General features: G+C 42.0%; 1 protein-coding gene across 1 annotated transcript in view; it reads right to left on the bottom strand.

Moving 5' to 3' along the window:
• Positions 1-3,697: 3,697 nt before the first annotated feature.
• LOC121275645 (death-associated protein) overlaps positions 3,698-18,107 on the bottom strand; it is a 65,122-nt gene continuing 50,712 nt past the window's right edge. The window contains exons 3-4 of the mRNA XM_041183150.1: positions 8,605-8,650; positions 3,698-4,291 (exon numbers count right to left, since the gene is read on the bottom strand). Coding sequence (XP_041039084.1) covers positions 4,172-4,291; positions 8,605-8,650 — 166 coding nt within the window. The 3' untranslated portion in view covers positions 3,698-4,171. The remainder of the gene's footprint in view (positions 4,292-8,604; positions 8,651-18,107) is intronic.

Raw genomic sequence — 18,107 nt, 5'->3', positions numbered from 1 at the left:
TTCCCCTTTCTAAGTTACTGCTGCAGCTGCTTCCACCACCCACTCAATAGGAGAAACTTTTTAAGATTATGTATAAGATATTTTGATACCAACATTTTTATCTCTTGCTCTTTAACTTTGTCCTGATCCACACAATCTCTAACTAAACAGCATTTCAACAGCCATTTGAGCAGTTTCAGAATACGCTGAAATGTCTGTGAAATCCTCTTTTATCACCCTCACTCCCAGCACACATAGGAATAGTAGGTTATCATGCCCTTCATGAATTATAAAGGTCACACCCCCAACTGAGAATTGAACCCAGGCTACACTGATAAACACAACAAACCCCAACCACTAAACCAACACTAAGCGGGTTTATTGATGCCTACTGTACCCTGACCTTTGCCCAAAATAGGAAGCAAGTTAGTTCTTCCTATCATCTGCCATTGTCGCTTAAAGAACAGTCACTTTCGGAGTCTATTGAGCAGTCTGAAGTGCCACTTTCCTTCTTTACGGAAATGGCTGCTGTCAACTGCTCAGTGGCTTCCCCGTGACATATAGCATAACATATGCAACAACAGGAGAATTTTTTTTAATACATAGAAAATTGCCCATCTAATGCTCACAGTAGGTAAATACACAATGTATGGCACTTAGAAAATGTAAACAGCAAATTAGTAAATAAACACAGCTGCCTAACTACTTGTAGTATCTGCATTGGTCCCTGAGGAAACTTATTCTTTTGAGTGCATTGCAATCAGGATCATTTTCATTTAGTCAGTTTGCAGTCTGTATGCACAAAATGCACTCAAGCAGCAGCTAATTGGGTCTAATTCTCTCCTTCACAGCTGTGATCCCACTTCCACTCTGACCTCAGCCAGCAAGCACTGTTCCAATGAAACTCAATGGAAGCTCAAGGAATAGCACCTCATCTTTCATTTCAGTATTTTACAGCCTTCAGGCCTCAATATTGATTTCAGCAATTCTAGGCTACATCAACAATCCCATTTTCTCAGCTAGCAGGTGCTGGTAGTGATTTTACTGTCATCATTTGAAGTTCCACTGGACCCATCTGTTTTGTTCTTGTCCCATTTGCACCACCTTTTACCTTGCACCACTATTCCCTTTTGTCATTTAATGACTCCCGTCTTCCACCCCGTCACAGATCTCTTCCTTTTCCTTTGTTCTTTCTTTGCCTCTCTTTCCCTGGCTCTGCACTTGCTTATAAATGTTAAATGACCTGAAATGTTAACTATGCTTTGCTGTCCAGATTTGCTGCCTGTTTGCAGCATTTTCTGTCTTTATTTGAATTTGTTGATTTGAGTGTTCATCATTCAGTGGAACAGAGGAACTGTGCATTGTCTGACAATAACACCTGAAAGATGTCTGGTCGCGGTAAAACTGGAGGCAAAGAGCACGCCAAGGCCAAGACTCACTCCTCCAGAGCCGGTCTCCAGTTACCCATTGGCCGTATCCACTGGCTGCTGCACAAGGGTCACTGTGCCGGGCATGTCAGGGCCAGAGCCTCCGTCTACTTGGCCACTGTCTCCGAGACGAGATCCTCATGCTGGCCGGCAAAGCAACCCGGGACAACAAGACGACCTGCATCATCCCCCGCTACCTGCAGCTTGCTATCCACAACGATGAGGAGCTCAACACGTTGTTAGGAGGGGTCACCATAGCTCAGGGTGCGGTCCTGCCCAACATCCAGGCTATGCTGCTGCCCAAGCAGACCAGCCACCCCAACAAGGTCTGTGCCTGAAGGGGCGAGATCAGAAAAAGATCAACAATGCAGCACCAATAGCCTGCAGCATTATTGGTGATGCCATCCTACAGATGAGATGTTAAGCTGAGGTCCTATCTGCCATATCAGATGGACACAGAAAATTCCATGGCACTATTTTGAAGACAAGTGGGGGTGTTCTCCCCACCATCCTGACATCCTAAGCGACTATCAGGCCCTCTGCCCTAAACTCTGGAAGTCCTTCCCTTACACTTGATACTCTACCTTAATTTCCTCCTTTAAGACACTCCTTAAAACCTACCTCTTTGACTAATCTTTTAGTCACATGATCCAATATCTCCTCATCTGGTTGGGTGTCATATTTTGCCTCATAATGCTCCTATGAAGTGTCTTGGAACCTTTTATTACATTAAAAGTGTTATATAAATTGCTGTTGTTGACAAAAATAAACAATCCCTTCTTATCCTTCTTAATTTGTCTGTAGCCTTTGATACAACTGACATCCTCCTCCAAAGCTTCTCTGGTCATCCAGCTGGATGGCACTGCACTCACCTCATTCCATTCTTATCTATCTCATCGTAGCCAGAGTGCCAGGTGTAAAAGCTTCTCTTCCAATTCCCACACCATTACCTCTGGTGTCCCCCTAAGGATCTATTCTTGGCCCCCTCCTTTGGTCATCTACATATTGATTCTCAGCAGCATCATCAAAAAACACAGTATTAGTTTTTACATGTACCCTAACAATAGCCAGCTTTACCTCACTAGCACCTTTTGACTCCACCACTGTCAATAAATTATCAGACTGCTTGCCTGACATCCAGTACTGCATGAACAGAAATTTTCTCCAATTAAATAATGGCAACACTAAGCCATTATCTTCAGTCCCTGGCACAAACTCCATTCCTTAGCTAGACTACATCCTTCTCCCTGGCAATTGTCTGAAACTAAACCAGACTGTTCAGAATCTTGTTGTTATATTTGACCCTAACAGAGACTTGACAACCACACATCTACGCTATCACTAAGATAACGTAATTCCACCTCTATAACATTGCCTAATTCTAGCCCTGACTCAGCTCATCTGCGGCTGAGACCCTCAAACTAGACTTGGCTATTCCAATGTAAACCAAGCTGGTCTTCCACATTCTACACTCCGTAAAACTGAGGTTATTCTATACTCTATTGCCCATGCCCTTACTCTCAACAAATCCTGCTTATCCATCACCCTTGTGCTTGCCAACCAACCCCAGCTCTCAGTTAAGCCATGCCTCGATTTTAAAAGTCTCATTCTTGTTTCAAATCCCTCCATGGCCTCGCCTTTCACTACCTCTGTAATCTCTCTAGTCCCAAAACCCTCCAAGATATTGGCACTCCTCTAATCCTGGCCTCTTCAGCATCCCCTATTTTAATTGCTTGGTTATCGGTGTCTGAGCCTTCAGCAGCCTAGATCTTAAGCTCTGGAATTCCCTCATTAAACCTTTCCATCTCTCTGTTTCTCTTCTCCTCCTCTAAGATGCTCTTTAAAACCTACCTCTTTGATCAAGCTTTGGGCCAGCAGCCCTAACATCGCCTTATGTGGTTCAGTGTCATATTTTGTTTTATAATGCTCCTGAGAAGCATCTTGGGACATTTTATAATATTAAAGATACTACATAAATACAAGTTGTTGCTGTGGTTGGTGTCCTGGCCAATATTTATCCCTCGACCAACATCATGAAAAGCCATACCAATGCTAGTTCTTTTACACATTCCCAGAAGAGTGAAGTCCAATTGCACCTCATGCTTCTCTAAGTTACACTACAGTCGTACACAAGTGGACATGACATTACCCATAAACCAAGCTATTTGACAAGTGGTCTAGGACAGTTCCTCTTGCTGTTGATGTGGTGTGCGCAGACCTAAATTTGCCAGACTCAGAAAATTGGAACTCCAGGTCCTGAAAGGAATAGTTCAATTTCACAGCACACGTTCTTACTTTTGGTTACCTTTGAGTTTACTTCTGGCACAGTGACATCCTCAGCCATACGTTCTACAAAAATTCACAACATATATACGGAGTCACAGTGTGAAACAGCACTAAATTTGTCCATTACGTACACACATGCATGCACCACACACAATATGCATACACAACATACGTGCACATGCATTTACACAGACACATATGCATGAGTGTTGAACAAATCTCTCCTATTACAGAAGCAAAGATTTATCTATTATTTCTGAAATACCAAAAGCAAAATAGTATCTCAGGTACCAATTTAATTAAAAAATGGCTATTATTTGTTCAAATGTGCTTCAACAAGGTTTACAAAATTTAAAACCGTAGCTCCCTTCCCAAAAGCAAAAGAAAATTTGCTCCAAATATCAGAAATTAGGAGTCCCAACTAATGGATCGACAATTCCCAAAGATTTCTGGATATTCATTCTTAGAGGTCACATCATTCACTTGCGAGGCTGGTGGATGGAATGATTGATCTGATGTGAAACAGGCAGTTTCTCCACTGACGGGTAAGGCTTCTGGTGGGCAACCTGGGCAGCAGCTGGAGGAAAGTCTTTATCCCCCTGTGGCAGGAATGATCAAGGCACAATTAGTCCATAGCAAACAACTTAAAGGAAACAAACAAAGATAGCCCTCTCTGTCTCTAAAGACTTATGGGGGGGAAAGAAAGGGCTTGCCTTTATATGGTGTCTTAACCTCAGGAGATCCCAAAGAACTTTACAGCAAATTAAGCACTTTTTGAAGTGTGGTCCCTGCTGCATCTACGCACCTTGGATCAATAACAATATGCCAAACAAAAGCTACTGATTTCAGTTTTGAAATTTTCAACTTGAGTTAGCCTCAGCAGCTTTTTGAGGTGGAGGGAGTTTCCACTAGTTTTCCAATACTCTTTTGTGTGAAGAATTGCTTTTGAGATCACCACTGAGTGATTCAGCTCTATGTTTAAGGTTATCCCCTTGTTCTGGGTTCTCCCACCAGACAGAACAGTTTCTCTCTCACTTCTCTACTGTCAAAAACAGCACCCTACAACCATACAGCACTCTGTCTGTCCTGCACTAGGAACACCAGCCTGAATTATGTGCTGAACTCTCTGGAGTAGGGCATGCACCCACAACATTTTGACTCGGAAGAGACAAGAGCCCTACCAACTTAAGCATAGTTAACATGTTTCTCCTCAGAAGGAAAGGGCTTATTGGGTGCAGCTGTGGGTAATCACAGATGCCATAATTCAGTAAAAGTGCTCTGTTTACAACAGTGACAATATTTTGAAGATCTACTTCATTGGCTGTAATGCACCCCAAGGTCATCAGAAAAAAGGAGGGAACCTGCATTTATATAACCTTTCATGACCTCATCATTCCCTTCCCTATTACTTGACAATTAAGTCACAATCTTTCCTTGGCTAAATTAAATCTTTTTTTTTTTACAGTATGTAAGTTCCCAAACATTGGTGAGATAGAAACCGTGCAATTTGGATGCTCAAAGGTTGCGAAAGAAATCGATTTCCAGAAGTTAACGGGGGTTGGAGTTTCCAAGAGGGGTTTCCTGTTATAAATCAGTTCTGCAGGGGTTTCCCCAATCTTCCCAACAACGTCAAAATGAGATATTGAAAGAATCCCCATGCAGAAATATCTGGTAAATAACTCAAGGGTTTTTGATGCAGGTTCCCTCCTTTTTCTGATGACCTCATCATTGCCTTCCCTATTACTTGACAATTAAGTCACAATCTTTCCTTGGCTAAATTAAATCTTTTTTTTTTACAGTATATAAGTTCCAAAACATTGGTGAGATAGCAACCGTGCAATCTGGATGCTCAAAGGTTGGGAAAGAAATTTTTAAATGAACGGGCAATAAATTATGAAATTCAGACAGTATTTGTATAACATAGATGGGACTTCAGTGGTGAGTTTTATTGCTCTCATATGTTAGAGATAGCATCTAGTGGTGAAAATACAGTACTGCAGCATAAAAATACTGTTGGCACAATCTTGGAAAATGTCTGTTTGACTCCTGAATATTTTAAACCTTTAAGGACGTTTTAGGATTAGCATCTGTCCATGTCTTTCCCACCAGTAGAGGTGAATTTCTCAAATGGAAACCAGCTGGAAGGTTTAACCTGCAATACTACATCAGCTTGTTTTTTTTAGCCCACTGGGCCAAACTTCCTCAAAGCTCCCCCTGCTTCTAGTTTCTTTCCATTTCTCTTCATGTCCTCTCCATGTTCAGCTTGTCTATGAAAACCATTTGCTGCTTCCTGATACTATTCCCACCAAATTGCTGATCGATCTCCCATCCTGGCCTTGATGTTAACAGTTCTCTCTCTTCAGGTGGAGAACCATCTCCTTCAAATCTGCCATCATCATCCCTCTCAAAAAACACTCAACTTCTCTGTCCTTGCAAACTGCCACCCATCTCTGACCTCCCCTTTCTTCTCTGAAGTCTTTGAATGTGCTTTCTGCCCTGCCACAGCACTGAAAGACCCTAATCAAAGTCACAAATTACAAATTACGTGACTGTGACCATGATAGGGCATCCTCATCTTGATATGTCTTGCACCTTTGACGCGGTTGACCACAGGATCCTCCTCCAATATCTCTTCACCATTGTCCAGTTGGATGAATCACTCACCTGATTCCATTCTTATCTATCCAGTTGTGGTCAAAGGATTACCTGCAATGGCTTCTCTTCCTGCTCCTTCACTATTATCCCCCAAGGATCTATCCTTAGCCCCTCCTATTTCTCACCACATGCTAGCCCTTTGTGTCATCAGAAAACATATCAGGTTCCACAGGTACACCTGACAACATCTAGCTTTACCTTATTACCATATCTCGACTTTTCCACTGCCTCTGATTTGACATGCTGCTCGTCAGTCATCCAATATTGGATGAGCAGAAATTTTCTTCAACTAAATATTCAGAAGGCCTAAGCCATTGTCTTCATCCCCCATTACAAACTCTATTCACTAACTACCAATACCATCTCACTCCCTGGCAACTGTTTTGAGACCGAACTGGACCCTTTACAGTCTTGGCTTTCTGATTGACCAATATGTGCTTCCATCTACATATCTGCCCCATCAACATGACAGCCTACTTCCACCTCAGTAACATTGCTCCACTGCTGTCTCAGCTCACTTGCTGCTGAAACTATCATTCATGCCTTTGCTACCTCTAGAATTGACTATTTCAATACTCGTCTTGCTGGCCTTCCATCTTCCATCCTACAAAAACTTGAGTTCATCCAAAACTCTGCCACCTGTATTCTAATGCTTACCAAGTCCTCGTTCGTTCATCATCCCTGTGCTCACTGGCTTCCAATAGTCCCCAGTCAGGCAACAACAAGGTTTGAAAAATGTTCATTTTGTTTTCAAATCCTCTCCTGGCCTGACACGTCTCTATCTCTAAGCACCTCCAGCTCTACAACCCTCTGAAGACTCTGCCAATTCTGGCATGCCTGATTTCAATTGCTCCACTATTAAAATATTATTTAATTACTCCACGCTACTGAAGGTGCTCCTTAAAACTTATCTCTTTGACCAGATGTTTGGTCTGCTGCCCTCATGTCTCCTTGCGTGGCTTGGTATTAAATTTAGCGCTCCTGTGAATTGCCTTGGGGCATTTTAATACATTAAAAGCACTATATGAATGCAAGTTGTTGTTGTTTTAAGTCACACTTGCAAAGCAATTGCGTGCAGCCTTAGTCACCAGCTAGTAATAGCAGCAATGGTAGATAGTGGGGTGATTATGGAATCTCCAAACTGCATATACAAGGGCAAATGCACACAATGACCAGGTACAAATTCGGAAGAGGCCACAGGTTTAGAAGAGAATTTCCTATTTTCTAGAGATTTCAAAATACCATTCCAAGGGCAGAATAAATGTACTTAAACCTAAGCAGAATACGACAAATCAAAACTAAGGGACCATAAATATAAGATCACTAATAAATTTAATGGAGGTCTTGAAGCGCAGTGGATGGTGTCCCTGTCTCTGAGCAGAAGCTCTGGGTTACATTCCGGCTCCAGGGCTTGGTGGCCACGGAAGGTGCATTCACAATGCGGCCAAACAGGTCGATTATCGATATGCCTTACAATATGCCTGCGGCAGACGATAAAAGCAGGAGTGTCTCTTGGTCAGCTATGCTTGATGTGAAGTGACACCCCTCAAGCTGTACCCTCTGGTGACAGGCCAGCAACCGGTTCTAGAAAAAGCTAGCTAAGCAAACAGCCGTAATCATGTGTTTCATCTGCCTCTTGTGTCTCTAAGCGGAGGAAGAGAATCAATCAAGAGGAATAAATCTAATAAAGAGTTCATAAAAAAAAACTGCTTTCCACAGAGAGTGGTTAGATGTGAAATTACCAGGAATAACAAAGGCAAATAGTATGGATGGCCTTAAAGAGAAGCTTGATTAAGTACATGAGGGGAAAAGGAACAGCAGGTTATGTAGATAGTGTTAGATGAAATAGGATTGGAGGGGGCTAGTGTGGAGTATGAACACCAATATGATCAGTTGGGTCAAATGGCCTGTTTGGGCTGCAAATTTGATGAACATGTTAAAGTGCAAGCAAAAGAGAAAGCTGCAAATGATCGAACCTTTTAACAAAACATAAAACCGCTAGAAATACACAGTAAATCAGTCTGCAGGTGAAAGAGAAAAGGATACTAAACATTTTGAGAGTGCTTGGTGAGGGGGATAAACAAAAGATCAACATCAGAAACTTCAACCATTGTTTTTTTACTTTTCATATGCTGACAGACCAACTGTACGTTTCCAAGAACCTCCAGCTTTTAAAACTTCGCTCTCTAAACATACAAAAATATGAATCACCCCCTCACTGAAATGGGGTAAAATGAAGAAGTAGACTGTGTCTTACCCTGGCCAAAGCACCAGAGATGATGATTGGTACAGTTGGTTTAGGGCTGGAAAAGAAAATAAAAATTAACATGTAGCTATGCCAGTTGAAACTGTTATAATTTGACATCTAATAGAGATAATGAAAGAAAGCTCACAGCATTTTAATTCAGCACAGCCCAATGCTGCAGAAAATCCAAAAAGGCAGCAATATTTAGAGAAAAGCATGAAGCTTAAACAATAATCAACATGACTGACAGCAGAGGCAATATTCTAATAGTTTACTTGTCATACTTTTCATTCATCATTATGTAAAAAACTGATTTACAATCATATTCCTTTAGTTTGTTTTTCCCCCCTCATCCCTGGAATCACTTTTGCAAGTTCAAGTCTTTCTATACATTTAGTATTTCCCACCTCACCCGACATTTAACAGTTTACAAGATGAAGTAAACATGCTGTGACTTGGCTGTTAATTCATTCTAGTAATGGGTGGCAGTTTCTTCCTGAAAAAAAATTTTGAACAGGAAACCCAGAAGTACAGGTTGCCTGGATGTCAAGACGGAAATTAGTTGGGAACGTCCTTTAAATTTTTGAGTGATTTCCTACCTGACAACTACACGGATTGATAGCCTGGTTGCCTGTGCCAGGACACAGAGGTTAGGGATGTCTGGCACCACGGGGGGGAGGGTTGTAAGGAGAAGGAGAAGAATTATCTATCTAGGTGGTTTCACACATCGTAGGGAGGGGGTTGGGGATTGGTCAATCGTAGTGTGCATCACGTGTAGGTTAGTTTTTTGGGCTTGGGGAAATACTCCTGCTTCTGGCCCACAAAGAATGCAAGAAAAGGGTCTTACCTCATGAATCCAGCCCTTCTCACCTCCTTTTACCTGCCAGTTTTCCCAAGGCTCAGGAATTCTAGCTCCATTAATTTGAAATAAAAATGCAGGTAATATGGGAACACATATTACCTCTAAAACGATTATAGTGACCTTGGTGGTTTGGAATTGGGTGAGAACTCTTAAAAAAAATTTCTCACTTGCCCCTAAACCACCCATTCCTAATGGTTAAAATCCTGCTCTTAATCTTTAATACTTCAAGCTTTTGACTGCAGGTTGAATTCATTCTTGCATTGAAATGCAAGACTGCAACCTTGTCCACAAGCTCACATTCTTGACAGCAAGATGCCTCAGACCACTATCAACTAATGGCCAATTAATTATCTTTTGAAATAGCGGTGGAGGGATAAATGGTCAGGAGAATGAAAGAACTCTCCGCCCTTGGAATAGTGCCATGAGATCTGCAACATCTAACTCATCTACCAGGATTGGTTTAACCTCAGCTTAACATCTCATCTGCAAATCAACAATCTCTTGATGCTCTGCTGGAAGTGGCCACCTAGATTATATCCTCAAGACCACAGGGAAAGGTTTGGGAAAGCATTTCACAGCTTAGGGAATTTGCAACTGAAGGCACAGTCACCAATTGTGGTGTGATTAAAACCGGGGATGCTCAAGAAGGTTATCAGGCTGGAAGAGGCTTCAGAGATAGGGAGAGGCAAGGCTATGGATCAGAATTGTAAAAATCAAGGTATTGCTTAACCAGGAGCTAATGTAGATCAGTGTGTACAGGGGTGATGGGGACTGGGACTTGCTACTAGTTAAGACATGGGCAGCAGGATTTTGGATGATCCCAAGTTTATAAAGGCTAGAATGTGGCAGGCTGGCCAGGATTGTGTTAATATAGTTAAGCCTACAGGTAACAAAGGCATGGATGAGGGTTTCAGCAGCAGATGAACAGAGGCAGGGGTCGAATCGGGTGAGGTTTCAGAGGTGGAAATAGGCTGTCTTAGTGATGGCACGGACATGTGGTTGCAAGCCTCTCTCTCAGGGTCAAATATGACAAGGAGGTTGTGAAAAGTCTGGTTCAGCCTCAGCCAGTTGCCAGGGAGAGGTACGGAGCTGGTTGCTAGTAAACAGGGTTTGTGGCAGAGGCTGAGGCAATAATCCACTTTTGGGGGTCAGCAGCAAAGCAAGCACACTGTCTGCTGACCTCAAAGACAACTGTCCACAAATCTGGAGTCTAGTTAAGGGGGTATCTTGGCATGCCTAGGCTGAGATTTCAGCAAGGAGGTAGGCAACCAATCAAATTGAAGCATTCACACAAGGCAAATCAGCAAGGTAAAAGCATTTAAAATCTTTGCTTTTAATTTAAATTTTTGGATAGTGAAATAAATGCACGACTGTATTACGATGGAAGCCAACGTAAAAGGTAACAGACTTCTTAAAAAAAGATAAAAGATCATTTTTAAAAATGTGGAATTCAAAAAAGTCAGTGTGGATGTATCTGATATTCCACAAGTATAACATATAAAATTAGTTTTTCAGGGGACAGTACAGGTATTTAGCAGTAATTATGAAGTCAGTGCACCATAAAGCTCAGCTGCAACTCATTCAGCACATGGTAATTTTTTCCAGGATTTTCTTTTTACAGAAATACTAACAGTGTTAGAATCAAAGTTCTCAGCAAATCATGATCGCAAGGGAGTCTGTGGAGATCTCTACAGCACACTATGTAGGGTTGCGGACTTAGTGACAGCAACTTCTGGATTTCCATGTTCTTCTGCAGATATCCAAACTTCTGAAGTTGCTGTCAATTTCAGTAATGACAGTGGATGCTGATCGTTTCCCCATCAGTACACAGCAAAAATGAGGCCAATGATCTGGGTTTTCCCAATATTTAGCTGGAGGAACTTGCTGTCCAACCATCGTTGGATGTTAGATGAGTAGTCTGAGGTAGGTCGAGAGGTGAGGGTGAGGTAGAGCTGGGTATCATCACAGATGCTGTGTTTTTTGGATGATCTCATCAATGGGCAGCATGTGGATGAGACAAAGGAGAGGGCCAAGGATAGAGCCTTGGGAGTATTATGACACAGCCGGTGGTAAAGGCTGAGTTGTTCAAACCCCAGAGTGAAACTTGAAACAACTGTCGTAATTCACTTTTGCAATTTGTAATTTTGAGATGCAGCCTTCGAATTCATTAGGAATAAGAGCACTGGGTCTCATGGTTTTATATAAACACTAAATTAAACATTTATTAATTTAACAAATTAAACACATACACATGGCCACCAATAATACTATAATAACTTTTTAACGAAACCCCAAATTAACCACCCCCAGGTAAATCTCCAAAAAGGCAACAGTAACCCATAGACTTTAAATAGACACCAGGCAAAGCATATTTGGCCTGGCAAATTCCAAATGAGGTTCCTCTGCAAGTTCGTTGGAGGCGTACAGGCTGGTTAGGTCTTAAATGCCTCTACCTTACACACACACACACACACACAAACTACTTTTTTTATATACCTAGCTTTCCCTTTGAATGTAACTTTCCATTGTATCACTAGGTCTTTTGAACTTCAGCTCTTCTAACAATAAAGCCCCTTTCATAGCAAGTAAGCTGGAAAAATAAATGCATTGTTTGGCTTCTTCTAGCTAGGTGCAAGATTTTAGCAACAGTCTTGAATGGTTTATTCAACAAGTGCAAATGAACACTTTACCTGTTTTCCCTACTGTTCATCCAATTAATATCTCAAAACTACTATACATCAAAGCACCCAGACTAGCTGGCTTTAATCCAATTAAGACACACACACATAGTCACAGACCTCTACAGGAAATCTATTTAAAAAAATTTCCAATAACATTATACACATTAATATCTCTTCATGACATGGAGATACCAGGACTAGCAGTGCATGGATAGGAAGAGAAGCCATTGCAGATCTGACTACAATTAGATAGGCAAGTATGAATCCAGGTGAATGCATTTCCACCCAGCTGGACGACAAGAGGGACAATGATAGGGGACAGGATCATCAGCCGTGTTAAAATCTGCAAACAGGTCATGGAGGACAAGGGCAGAAATTTTAAACTTTTTCAGTCACGTGGGGTGTCATTTCTGACTTTGTTAGAAATATAGAAACTAGGAGTAGGCCATTCGGCCCTTCGAGCCTGCTCCGCCATTCATTATGATCATGGCTGATCATCCAACTCAATAGCCTGCTTCCGCTTTCTCCCCATACCCTTTGATCCCTTTCATAGAAGTGCAGTTTTGGTACTGTGATGGAGCAGAATCTTATTGAAGGGATTCAAACATGGGGCAGAATATTTTGTTCAGTGTGCGTGGGCAGGCCCTGCACGCTGACATGTAAAATGGCGTGCAGTCCCGACATCACCGCACATCATTCTGATCTTCCATTCGGCGGGCACGCACCGGAGTCAGCTGTGCACCCGCCGAACTGTCAAAGGCCTGTTAAGGCCATTAATGAAGTAATTAAAGCAATTGTCAGGGCTGCCCGTCCAACCTTAAGGCGCCAATAAAGAACATAGCTTAGTTATCATCATCCCAACAATATTGCAGTATCTTCAGGATTCTGGAAATTCTGATTGTATTGGTGCCCTGCTTATATCTTACGATCCTCCAGTATGCCATACCGCTGCCCTTTTTCTCCTTCTCCAGCCTTCTAAAGTGAGGCAGCAATGCAAACTTCATTACAGCTCAAAAAACTAACCCTTGACCCCCTCCATCCTGGAAAGCCACTGCCCCATCGCTAAACTCCCTTTCCTCGCAGGTTTTTGAATGTGTTGCCGCCTCCCGTATTTGTTCCCATCTTTCCCAGAACTCCATGGGGAGAATTTTCTCCCCATCGGGCGGGCCAGTTGGGAGCGGGTGCGGGCAGGCGTGGAGCCGATCACCGGCTGCGATCGGCTGCACGACGCCATTTTACATGGGCAGGCCAATTAAAGCCTGCCCAGCGCGACGCACACCCGGTAGCACTCAGTGCTACCTGTGTGGGCAGGGGTAGGAGGGAGAGTCAGGGCCTCCGCCGCATGCACGAAAGAGCGCAGAAATCTCCCCTGAGGCAGCTCTGTGCCTCAAGGAGATTAAGTTCAGTGTCAAAGATGGTATAAATAAAATATTAAAAACTATCCAGACATGTCCCCTCATGTGACAGTGTCACATGAGCTGGGACATGTTTATGAATTTTCATTAAAATTTTTATTCAATTAATAAACCCTTCATAAAACCTCATCCCACCCATGGATGAGGTTTCATGCAAAATGTGAAGGCTGCCTGGGCTCTTAAATTTAATTAATATTTTTTAAAAATTCAACTATTGGGACTTGGGCATCACTGGCAAAGCTAGTATTTGCTGCACATCCCTAGTCCTGGATACAATGGAGTGGCTTGCTAGGCTACTTCACAGTACAGTTAAGAGTCAACCCTGTTGATACGCGACTAGAATCACATCTAGGCTAGACCAGGTAAGGACAACAAATTTCCTTCCCTAAAAGGACATTAGCAACCCAGTTGGATTTTTTTAGAATATGATAACTTCATGGTCAGTTTAACGGATGCCAGATTTTTAAAACTAACTTGACTTGTGATTTTGGGATTTGAATTTGGGTTCTTTGGATTATTAGTCCAAAGCCTCTAAATCATTTGTGCAGCAACATAATGACTACATTATAATACCTGCCTAAGTATATTTATTTGACTCAGCAAATATTTCTAACTCTGGGGAACCTGTAAGGGGGGGGAGGGAATAAAAGGAAGTGACAGAAATTTCATCCCAACCACTGTTCTGCCCGGAATTTGGATCATCCATTTTACCTTACTATCATCCCTGGGGCTTTTATTGACACTTTTCTTAAAAGTCTTGGCAGAATTTGTAAGTAATTAAAGAAAACTTGAGGCTTAGCAGATGATGCACTCCAATCATCTCTAGTCAAATTAGATTTCCTGTAGTCAATTTAGAAGCAAACACAAAGCTAAAACTTGGGAGAATGAAAAAAAACACAAATCTAATTTCTCCCTCTCTGTGGACCAGCAAACAATCTAATAGAAGTAATGATGGGAGAAAGGGAAGATGATGCCAATCTTGTCAGAGCTAAGAAGGGCTCAATACGTCTCTTTTAAAAATTAACTTTCTATCATATTTCCAGCTGCTTCTTCCACCATTTCCACAGCAAGTGAAGCGTGGCGAATGGAAAAGAATTGCTAACATCCTTTTTCCTGCAGGTATATTCTGCACGCAAAACAAACTGACAGCGAGCACAGCTGTGACACACACACACACACACACACACACACACACACGCACACGCACACGCACACGCACACGCACACGCACACGCACACGCACACGCACTCTCAAATGTTGTTATCTCGCTCTCGAGTGACTGACTGTTCTTGTAATGTAACAGAGCATATTCCAACAAGTCAAGGCTCTCTGTGGCTCAATGCTTAGATATTTAGTCAGGAAAACTTCAGATAATTTGAAATCAATTTTTCACAGAAATTATAACACAGACATGGCCATTTGGCCCAACTGGTCTATGCCAATATTTATGCTTGACATGAACTTCCTCTCAACCTACTTCATTTGACCCTATCTGCTTATCTTTCTATTCCTTTCTCCTTCATGTGCTTTTCTAGTTTCCCCTTAAAGGCTTTTATGCTATTCACCTCAACTACTCCTTTTGTAGCAAGTTCCACATTCTAACCACACTCTGCATGAAGCCATTGTTCCTGAAATCCCTATTGGTCCCTAGATTTGGACTCCCCTATGTAAATAAAAATCGCTTCTCTATACCCTATCAAATTCCTTCATGATTTTAAAGAAATTAAAATATTTCATGTATATATTTTGTCTATCTTGTGATAATTTAGAACAGGCTGCAGAACGCTCAGCTCTCGAGTTTAGGTCTGTCGTAAGCTAATGATTGATTGCCGTGATTAGTCAACACCTGCCACTATTGTTTCATTGTAATGTTCCATTACAAAATACATGTATGAAGATGGCAAGGCATGAGCACACCCTTTTGAGGCAGTATTTGTGGAAGTGTGTGAGGCCTGCAACGCAGGCGGGAGGAGAGACTCAAATTTTTCAATAGTCTGGGCCAGATAACTCTATCATTACCCTTGGTCTAATTTCTATCCCATTCTGAATGTTTGTCCTAAATCCCTCCAGCTTCCGAGTTAAACTGCTGCAAAGTGTTTTCAATATCTATGTTTACCATGGCACAGGACTTCATATAGCCCCTTTGGTATTTCACTTACTCAACAAAGTCCTGAACATTGGCCAGCCATGACTTTCTCCTTTTAAGTTCATCTTCAACTAGACTATTATTTTCCCCTCCAAGTTATGCGGCATTCTGACATCCTTGCTGTCATCATCACTGGGTCAAAATCCAGGAGTTCCCTACCTAACCGCACTGTACAAGCCATAGGGAGTGGAGTGGTTCAAGCACATGGTCCACCACCATCTTTTCACCAGCAACTAGGGATGGGCAATAATTGCAGCTAGCAACACATCCCAAAAATGAATAAAAGCAAAAATACTCTACGAATTTACTTGATAACTGATTCTATGGGTTCACACAGTACTGAAGACTAATGCTCTATAGTTACCAGTGTTCTTTTGTTGTTTTCTTTTATGAATGTGGGCACATTAGCCTGTTTCCCATCTACTGGTATCTCCCCATTGTTTACTGATTCCCTCATAATGACAGTCAATTGTTCACAAATTGTAGAAGAAATGGGAAAATCTTTTTCAGTTGTGTGAAGAATCAGAACTATCAAAGGTTATATTGGGTCAGTGAAGGACGCTCAAGGATATTCTCTTTGTGCCGCAAGATTTATTTGTTTCTGAATCCTTTTAAGAAAGAACTTGCATTTATATATCTTTCACCTCAGTATTCGTTAAGTCCTTTACAGCCAATTAAGTATTTTTGAAGTGTAGTTACTGGTGTAATGTAGCCTCCCTATGACTTTGTAATGAAATTGTTAATGCTGCTAATGAAGCTCATGTTGTTGATGTTTTCCTTTGTGAATGTTTGGAGAACATAATTGTTTAGAGTATTAACTTTTGCGTTTGCCCTTCATATCAACCTCTCCTCTCACCACTCCCCATCACCAAAGAATTTCCTACTGTTGTGTTTCGTGTCCACAGCTATGCGTTATCTGAGGCCACCCACCCTAAGTTAATCACAGAGATAAAAACAAAAAAACTGCGGATGCTGGAAATCCAAAACAAAAACAGAATTACCTGGAAAAACTCAGCAGGTCTGGCAGCATCGGCGGAGAAGAAAAGAGTTGACGTTTCGAGTCCTCATGACTCTTCGACAGAACTTGCGTTCGAGTCCAAGAAAGAGTTGAAATATAAGCTGGTTTAAGGTGTGTGTGTGGGGGGCGGAGAGATAGAGAGACAAAGAGGTGGAGGGGGGGGTGGGGTGTGGTTGTAGGGACAAACAAGCAGTGATAGAAGCAGATCATCAAAAGATGTCAACGACAATAGTACAATAGAACACATAGGTGTTAAAATTAAAGTTGGTGATATTATCTAAACGAATGTGCTAATTAAGAATGGATGGTAGGGCACTCAAGGTATAGCTCTAGTGGGGTTTTTTTTTATATAATGGAAATAGGTGGGAAAAGGAAAATCTTTATAATTTATTGGAAAAAAAAGGGAAGGGGGAAACAGAAAGGGGGTGGGGATGGGGGAGGGAGCTTACGACCTAAAGTTGTTGAATTCAATATTCAGTCCGGAAGGCTGTAAAGTCCCTAGTCGGAAGATGAGGTGTTGTTCCTCCAGTTTGCGTTGGGCTTCACTGGAACAATGCAGCAAGCCAAGGACAGACATGTGGGCAAGAGATTCAACACTCCACCCTGCTCTCTTGCCCACATGTCTGTCCTTGGCTTGCTGCATTGTTCCAGTGAAGCCCAACGCAAACTGGAGGAACAACACCTCATCTTCCGACTAGGGACTTTACAGCCTTCCGGACTGAATATTGAATTCAACAACTTTAGGTCGTAAGCTCCCTCCCCCATCCCCACCCCCTTTCTGTTTCCCCCTTCCCTTTTTTTTTCCAATAAATTATAAAGATTTTCCTTTTCCCACCTATTTCCATTATATAAAAAAAAACCCCACTAGAGCTATACCTTGAGTGCCCTACCATCCATTCTTAATTAGCACATTCGTTTAGATAATATCACCAACTTTAATTTTAACACCTATGTGTTCTATTGTACTATTGTCGTTGACATCTTTTGATGATCTGCCTCTATCACTGCTTGTTTGTCCCTACAACCACACCCCACCCCCCCCCTCCACCTCTTTGTCTCTCTATCTCTCCGCCCCCCACACACACACCTTAAACCAGCTTATATTTCAACTCTTTCTTGGACTCGAACGCAAGTTCTGTCGAAGAGTCATGAGGACTCGAAACGTCAACTCTTTTCTTCTCCGCCAATGCTGCCAGACCTGCTGAGTTTTTCCAGGTAATTCTGTTTTTGTTCTAAGTTAATCACAGTTCACTCTGCTTTCCTCACTCCTATCTAAATTATCAACAGGAGGAGATTGCAATTTTTCTGAGGTCGTTAGCAGGACTGGAATGAAAATTGGTGAGAGGATGAACTAAGATCAACGAGTGCAGGGAACTGAGGTTGAAGCTCGAG

This window comes from Carcharodon carcharias, chromosome 3 (assembly GCF_017639515.1).
Source record: "Carcharodon carcharias isolate sCarCar2 chromosome 3, sCarCar2.pri, whole genome shotgun sequence".
Lineage (NCBI taxonomy): Eukaryota > Metazoa > Chordata > Chondrichthyes > Lamniformes > Lamnidae > Carcharodon > Carcharodon carcharias.
The sequence above is the reverse complement of the archived record's forward strand: the minus strand, read 5'-3'. Positions and strand labels throughout refer to the sequence as shown.